The 8,315-nt window shown below is 42.0% G+C and overlaps 1 protein-coding gene across 1 annotated transcript in view; it reads right to left on the minus strand.

Moving 5' to 3' along the window:
• Positions 1–8,315, minus strand: part of SYCP2L (synaptonemal complex protein 2 like) — a 112,265-nt gene that overhangs the window by 62,756 nt on the left and 41,194 nt on the right. The window contains exons 15-19 of the mRNA XM_049655048.1: positions 5,729–5,874; positions 3,479–3,572; positions 2,870–2,970; positions 2,072–2,129; positions 1,896–1,974 (exon numbers count right to left, since the gene is read on the minus strand). Coding sequence (XP_049511005.1) covers positions 1,896–1,974; positions 2,072–2,129; positions 2,870–2,970; positions 3,479–3,572; positions 5,729–5,874 — 478 coding nt within the window. The remainder of the gene's footprint in view (positions 1–1,895; positions 1,975–2,071; positions 2,130–2,869; positions 2,971–3,478; positions 3,573–5,728; positions 5,875–8,315) is intronic.

An 8,315-nucleotide genomic window follows, 5' to 3' on the forward strand; every position in this document is an offset into this window, starting at 1 on the left:
GATCATGACCTAAGCCAAAGTTGAGTCCAACAATTGAAATGACTGAGCCACCCAGGCACCCCTATAAAGAAAACTTTCCAGTCAAGAAAGCAAATAACCCATTTTTAATAGTATAGGATTTAAAGATTTATTACCCAAGAAGATACAGAAAGATGGATAATAAACCCATGAACGGATGTTCGACACCATTAGTCATTACAGAAATGCAAATCAGAACCACAATGAAATACTATTACACTCCCACTGGAATGGCTAAGATTAAAAAGATTAACATTACTGGGACACCTGGGTGGCTCAAGGTTAAGCATGTGACTCTTGATTTCGGGTCAAGTCATGATCTCACAGTTCATGGGTTCAAGCCCTGCATTGGGCTCCACGCTGTCAGCTTGGGATTCTCTCTCTCCCTTTCTCTCTGTCCCTCCCCCACTTACACATGTGCTCTCAGAATATATAACTAAAAAAAAAAAAAAAAAAAGACTAACATGACCAAGTACTACAAGAATGTGAGCAATTAGAACTCTCAAAGACCTTTGGGAGTGTTCAATAGTTTAACCACATTAGAAAACCTGTTTTGGCAGCTTTTTAAAAGTTAAATGTACACCAACCATGATCTAGTCATTCCATTCCTATGTATTTACTCCAGAGAAAATATATATCCATACAAAGACTTATCTATAATCCCAAGTGCTTTACTTATAACACAAAACTGGAAACTCAAATGGCCATCAACAGGCGACTGGATGAACGCATCGTGGTATATCCGTGAAGGAACTAGACTTGGCAACATGAAAGCGAACTATTGATACACACAATGTGGATAAATCTCAAAATAATTATGCTGAATGAGAGAAGCTGTGAGAAAAGAGTGCGTACTTTTTAAAATATTTATTTTTTGAGAGAGAGCAAATGTCACCGGGGGAGGCACAGAGAGAAGGGGACAGAGGATCCAAAGCAGGCTCAGTGCTGACAGCAGAGAGCCCGATGTGGGGCACGAACTTACAAACTATGAGATCATGACCTGAACCAAACAAAGTCAGACACTCAACCACTGAGCCACCAGGCACCCAAGAGTGCCTATTCTTTGATTCCATCGATAGATTTTTTAAAACGCAATCTCTTCTATCCTGGAAAAAAGCAGATGAGTGATTGCAAGGGGCAGGTGAGGGGGATGGAAAGGGAAGAAGGATTTCAAAGGGGCAAGAGTATCTTGGAGATGATGGCTCTGTTCGTTATCTTGATTGCAGTGATGGTCCCAGTGTAGACATATGTCAAAAGTCAAATTCCACACTTTAAATACGTACAGTTTATTTAATTCCAATGATCTCAATAAAGCTATAAAAAGTACTTGTCCTATGACCCATTTTTCATAGGCCTATATGGAAAAGTGACAAATTAATGGCCAGATGGATACACGTTTCCTGGGCTGGGAATATTCAGTGTTTTGCTGCAGAAAAAGACATCACCAAGCATATTACTGGGGGTATAATGGTAGATATCTATAGGTCAGGAGAACAATCCAGCACTGCTCAAATCATTATGTGGAAAACTGCACACAATACTCTCTCCTTGCGTGGGGTGTGGTCAGATGCAGAAAAGACAGAGGGCCCAGGCCATTGACATATATATTAACTAGTCACCCTAATAGCAATCAACATGGTTTATTAATTTTGAAAATCGCGGGGCACCTGGGGGACTCAGTCCGTTAAATGTCCGACTTTGGCTCAGGTCATGATCTCATGTTTCGTGGGTTCGAGCCCTGCGTCGGGCTCCGTGCTGACTGCTCAGAGCCTGGAGCCTGCTTCTGATTCTGTGCCTCCCTCTCTCGCTCTGCCCCTCCCATTTGTGTACATGCTCTCTCAAAAATAAACAAACATTAAAAAAAAAGAGTCACATACCTAGATTTGTCATTTAATTTAGGATCTTGAACTTTTACTGATGGTTCTTGTAAATTTGAAGATTCATATTTTGAAGTAACTTCCAATCATGAAAATTAAAAACAAAAATTAAGCTTTTCAAGTAAACACTTAAGAATAATACTCAAAAGCCTTAGGATACATTTAAAAAATCTGACCTTGTTGCACATCATCCGGTTTCAACTTTTCAGGTGAACTATCTCCTGTATTTGTTTGCTGTAGAAAAAAATAGTTACGGTGCCTTTGAAGTCCCTCTTTTGAAATGCTCTTGGAGCCACTTTACACATCCACAGAAAAGCATTTCCACTAAATAATGAGATACCAGGCTTTTCATTCGCTAGACTTTGCTCCTAATGACTGCTGACTGCTCCAAAAAATTGATATTCACTCTTAGGCAAAGATTTGCCACTCGCAAAAACACGATCATTACGCTTCTATGTAATCTCCATGTAATTAAATATAAACAAAATGGGGACCAGACCGAATACCTGTACATGCCAAGAGGTGTGTTAGGATGAAAATAAAATGTATGCCTAGCATCCAGGAGGGCTATAGTATGAACCAGCTATTACCCCCATTTTATAGCTGAGAAGCCTCAGACTCAGTGATGTTAATTTCCCCAAGTTCCTGTATCTAGTCAGGGAAAACCAGGTCCGACTCCAAACATTAGACTCTTTTCCCTATAATCTTTTCCCTACAATCTCAGTCTCCGTGAGAAAACGAGGCAGAGGCAGCCAAGTCACACGTTCCTCTGGAGAGCCAAGTTGCATGGAAGCAGAGAACCCATGAACATGGCAAACAAAAGTAACCTAAAGGAGAGGAGTGCTCCCCCCCTCAAAAGGGGGAGATCCATTGGTCAGGAAAAAAATGGACTACAAGCCAGGAGAGATGCCTTCCACCTGTCAGCATCCTGGTGGACACAGTTCAAAACTTTGTGCCCAGCATCCCATACTCACGACAGGCTCATTAGACTGATCATTTACAGGGAGAGCTGTTGGGCAGTGGTCATCCCCAGCACTCATTAACTCTGCCAGCTTAGTGGATTCTTCTGTCTGGTCTATACACACAGAGAAAAGAGCATTAAAAGTGGAAACAATAACCATATGCCCCGGTGACCACATTCTCCCATCGTTCTTCATGGGACCCCATGCTGACAGTACAACACCATCTATTGGTAAGAGCTGGTAATCACATCCTGTCTTAAATCTCAAGTCCGAAATCTACCTGCACTTTGAGAAAGAAACAGCTTTGGGATGGGACTCGTAATAGATACAGGATCTATGCAGGGTCAGCTTTGGGGGTGGCCGGGCCTTTCCGTGCCCCCATATTCTGCCTCCAGCCACCCCTATCATATTTTCTCCTTTTTCCATTTCCATTGACCCACAAGAGAATGTATCAGACTGGGAAAATAATATAAGATGTTAGCAACTTTTCTTTCTCCGTAGGTACAATGGAACATTTATTACTCTTACAGGACCACAGGCTTTCAGTGACCTCTTCCAAGTAAGGTTTTATTATTGTCTTTATAGGGAATTCAGAGTAAGAAATTTTATTTCCCAGTATACCTGTCTCTCTTTCATGACTGCTAGGAATGTCAGTGTCTGCTTTCTCAAATTTACCAGAAAGTTCGGAGGAGCTTCTTTTCTGGTCAGGCAACATCTGAAATGCAAGCCAAAATCCACATGACCTTTAAAAGGACTAAACTCTTAAAAATTTAAGGAAAAGCTAAGGCTCAGAACACAGCAAAATGATAAATTCAAAGTTAGTCTTTGGTTTGTCCTCTTTTGAAGGATAATGTTACTGTTTCCACCTCTCTGACCCCCTTCCCTCCAGGACTAGCTCTGGCTGACCACTTCCCTTCTTTCACTCACTCCGTCCTCGTGTCTTCACAGCCTGCAGTGAGTTCCCAACTGTGGGATTTCTCCAATCCCCACTCCTTCCTCACAAGGGCCTCACGGTCTAAGAACTGCAGCTGAATCACAGGAAAACCTTAGTTCTACCCCGAAACATTTTCTTCACTTTGGGAGACATGGAAATACATACAATTCTGAAGTTTTGTTTTTTTTTAATGTTTGTTTATTTTAAGAGAGAGAGAGAAAATGAATGGGAGTGGGGCAGAAAGAAAGGGAGAGAGAGAATCCCAAGCAGGCTCCACACTGTCAGCATGGAGCCCGATGTGGGGCTTGAACCCACAAACCGGGGACAGCATGACCTGAGCTGAAATCAAGAGTCAGATGCTTAACGGACTGAGCCACCCAGGAGCCCCCTGAGGTTTTTCACCGAATAAAGGCAAACCTCTAATGTTGAGGCAGAAAGGAAGGGAGGCTCAGAAGACTAATTCACCAAAGCAAAGTCATTTTGGTTTTCGACTGACCCTTAACCTGTCAGCAGGTCGTAAGAAGAGTCATAAGATCTGACTCACAGAAGACTGTAAGACTCCACTCCAACCGGCAGTAAAAGGCGGAGGCCATTGTTAAAACTGGTCCCTATAGGAAATCTCACGACCCTAGGAAAATGGAAAAAACTTACTTCCCAGTGTAAATGATAAACCCAAAGCTTCACAGCCCCTCCCTATAGAGTTAGGTAATTTTAAAAACATAAAACCCTTTTCCAGAGGCAAAGCGGGGTCCCTTTTCCTCATCTTGGAGGAGGGGCCACTACTTTGTCTGTGAAGTAGCTCTTTTCTTATTTCTAGGTTTAACAAATCTTTGTCCCTTTCTCTAAATGGTTTTCTCTTGAATTCTTTCTCCCATAAAGCCAAGAACCCTCTTGGTGAGGGTCTATACACCCTCTCTGTGGGGGCCTTAGCCTATGTAGCCTCAGTGTTAGGCCAATTCATATGTAATATGTTATAGGAAGTAATTTTTCGGTAAATGATTCTCTTTCTCTCGTCCTCACCCCATGAAATGGTCTTTTCATAGGGTGAGTCTTTGGGAACACTACCACAGAGCACTTTACAGTGTATGAGAGGTCTTCATATGCAACTCAATGCCAAAAGCAAATGGGCCCAAAGCTTCCCCCCGACTTCTTAATTCAACCTCCTATCGGCCATTATCATAATATCGTAGGTCTCGTCACTAATTTCTTTGCTCTGCCTATCATCTGTGATAGAGAAAATCTTTGTGATCTTTGCTGTGTGTCAACAGGAAACATCACAGTCAATGATCTGGAGGCCGTATCAGTCTAGAAGAGGTATAAACCATTTCGGCATAAGACCAGGAGATAAAATTTCAGAACTCCCTAAGACACACGATTTCTAGCGATTCCCCTTGGTCCTCAAGGAGGGGAGAGAGAAGGAAATACTAAGAAAGCCCACAGCAAGTATCCTCAGAACTTCAGGAAGAATGTGGTGAGGTGGTAATGTTATCCTAGAAGATTTTTAACTGTTCACAATAAGTGGAGTAAAAGCATTTTGAGGCACAAAGGGGTTTTCTGTCCTACATGTGCTTGTTACAGAATATTCCAAAGATCAAGCTATCTGCTTGAGCAGATGTTCACATCAAAACCCAACAAGAAAGTTAAAGACATAAAAACATGCTAAAACAGGGGCGCCTGGATGGCTCAGTTGGTTGAGCGACCGACTTCGGCTCAGGTCATGGTTTCACAGTTTGTGAGTTCGAGCCCCGCGTCGGGCTCTGTGCTGGCAGCTCCGAGCCTGAAGCCTGCTTTGGATTCTGTGTCTCCCTCTCTCTCTGCCCCTTCCCCACTCACACTCTGTCTCTCTCTCTCTCTCAAAATAAAATAAAAACATTAAAAAAATAAAAAAAAACACGCTAAAACATTTCCAAACGATCCAAAAGAATTAAGTTTGCCACCTGTTTGTCTTCTCCTAAAGCTTTGATAGAAGCTTGTGAGATGTTGAATTGCAAATCAAAATGGATTTCTATTTTCATCACTTCTTTGTTGCTGATATTAAAAGGCTTCTTCAGGTAAATGATAAGCATCTTCACATTTCCAGTTTCTAACAAAAAACAAAGTATACAAATGCTTATCAACACGCTGAAAGGTTTTAAGATTTTAGAATTGTAAACAACCGCACTGGGATATTTGTCAACTGCTCAGATTTGTCTGCAATAAGAAGTTGAAAAGAAATTGTGTTAAAGTTACTTTGAACTCATTTTTATTAGAAGCACATTTGTGTGTTTACACATACAAATACACACAGTATGATTATGTAGTTAATCCTGGAAAGACAGGAAGTTACTTGTCTTAGCAGCCAAGCAATGGAGATGGTTTTGGATTCTAAAATTTGATATGATTTTTTTAATTTTTAAGATTTATTTATTTTTGAGACAGAGCACAAGCAGGAAAGGGTGGTGGGATGGGGGGGGTGGTTGTGGTGGTGGCAGACACAAGATCCGAAGTGGGCTCTACACTGACAGAAGCAAGCCTGATGCAGGGCTTGAACTTACAAACTGTGAGATCATGACATGAGCCAAAGTCGGAAGCTGAACCAACTGAGCCATCCAGGAGCCCAATCTGATTTTTTTTTTAATTTTAAGTGATCTCTACACCCAATGTGGGGCTCAAACTTACAACCTCAAGATCAAGAGTTGTGTGTTCTACCAACTGAGCCAGCCAGGTGTCCCTTCAATCTGATTTTTAAAGATCATTTTGTGAATACAAAGTTTTACCTACAGTAAGTATTTTACCACCCAATGTATAAACCACAACACTCATTCTCCTTCTTAATCTCAGATCTCACTTCTAAAATTCAAAATAAAATTCATTGTTCCCGATATGCAAAAATGAAATAATCTTATTTCAATAGACTCCATGTAAGAAAGAGAAATTAAAACATCCTAGAGGCACCTGTGTCTCAGACAACAGTCACCTTGAGGGCCTCCTACCAGGACATCAGCTCTTTACTGATGAATAACAACTGGTTTCAGAAGACAAGATAGAACAAAATTCATGTAGAGTTCAAGAGTAAACCACAATAACTATAAACTGAGTCAGAGGCACCAGGCAAGAAAGTCCCTGAAAGAGCAGACAAAACTAAGGGTCACAGATTAAGGAGAATGGAGAGAAGAGTGAGACACACAGGGGCCTGGATCTGTGACCACTGAACCCCTGAAACATGGCTAGTACAAACTGGCATGTCCTAGAAGTATAACATACACATCAGTTTGTGAAGACTTCACACAAAAAAAGGTAGAATCTCTCATTTTTTATAGTGATTACCTATTAAAATAGTAACATTTGGAATATATTGGGTAAAATATGTTAAAATTTGCTTTTTACCTTTTTTAATGGACTACTATAAGATTTTTAAATATGTGGCTCCTTTGATGGCACCACCCCTCCAGCTGCCCTCACCCCCCCCAGCTGCCCTTGCCCCCCCCAGCTGCCCTCACCCCCCCACCCCCCCTCCAATATGCCCTTGGCTGCAGTCCATCCAAAGAGGTGCCACAAGCCTGGAAGTACACAAGCAGGCCCAATAGGAGCCATGACCCCTCCAAAGGGACTCCTGCTCTGGGGAGTGGGGGTGGGAAAGATAACCACATATACCAGCCCACTGCAGGCCCCAACCATGGGCAGGGACAGGGGGAGAGACATCTCGTGTGAATGCAGGCCCCACTCACCAATGAAAGCTTCTCAGGGTACAACACAGGAAAAGTGCCCTGCATTTTGGTGCTTTGGCATTTTGCAAACCCCTGGTCTGACTCAACTCACGCGAATGTGGCCCCAGACTGGCCCACTAACAACACAGGAACTAAAATCCCTGCCTCCAACAGGCAAAGAGAGCCGATGCAGACAACTGTACTGAAGGCAAAAATGTGGTTACCCACAACAGTAGGGTGCATGCAATACATAAAGCAGCCACCCACGAAGTACCAGATTCTGGTGAACAGGGGACACTGCCCTTCAGGGCACTCCAGGACCTCTTCTTCATAAGGCCACTACTTTCAAGAACTGAAGACATAGCTGATTTTCCTAACACACAGAAACAGACAAAATGAGTACACAGAGGAATATGCCCCATATGAAAGAACAAAATAAGATTACAGCAAGAAAGCTAAATAAAAACGGAGCTAAGTAATATGCCTGATAGAGAATTTAAAGTAATAGTCATAAAGATACTCCCTGGACAGGAGAAAAGGGTGGAAGATCTCAGTAAGACCCTCAACAAAGACACAGGAAATCTAAAGAACCAATCAGAGATGAAGAGCTCAATAACCAAAATTAAAAATTTACAAGATGGAATAAGTAGTAGACTAGAGGAAGCAGAAGGACAGATCAGTGACCTGGAGGACAGGGTAATGGAAAGCAGCCAAGCTAAAGAGGAGAGAGAAAATAAAAAATGAAAATAGACTAAGTGAACTCAGCAACACCACCAAATGTAACAACATTCTCATTATAGGGCTCTCAGAAGGAGAAGAGAGAAAAAAGGGTGTAGAA

The sequence above is a fragment of the Panthera uncia genome (genome assembly GCF_023721935.1).
Source record: "Panthera uncia isolate 11264 chromosome B2 unlocalized genomic scaffold, Puncia_PCG_1.0 HiC_scaffold_25, whole genome shotgun sequence".
Lineage (NCBI taxonomy): Eukaryota > Metazoa > Chordata > Mammalia > Carnivora > Felidae > Panthera > Panthera uncia.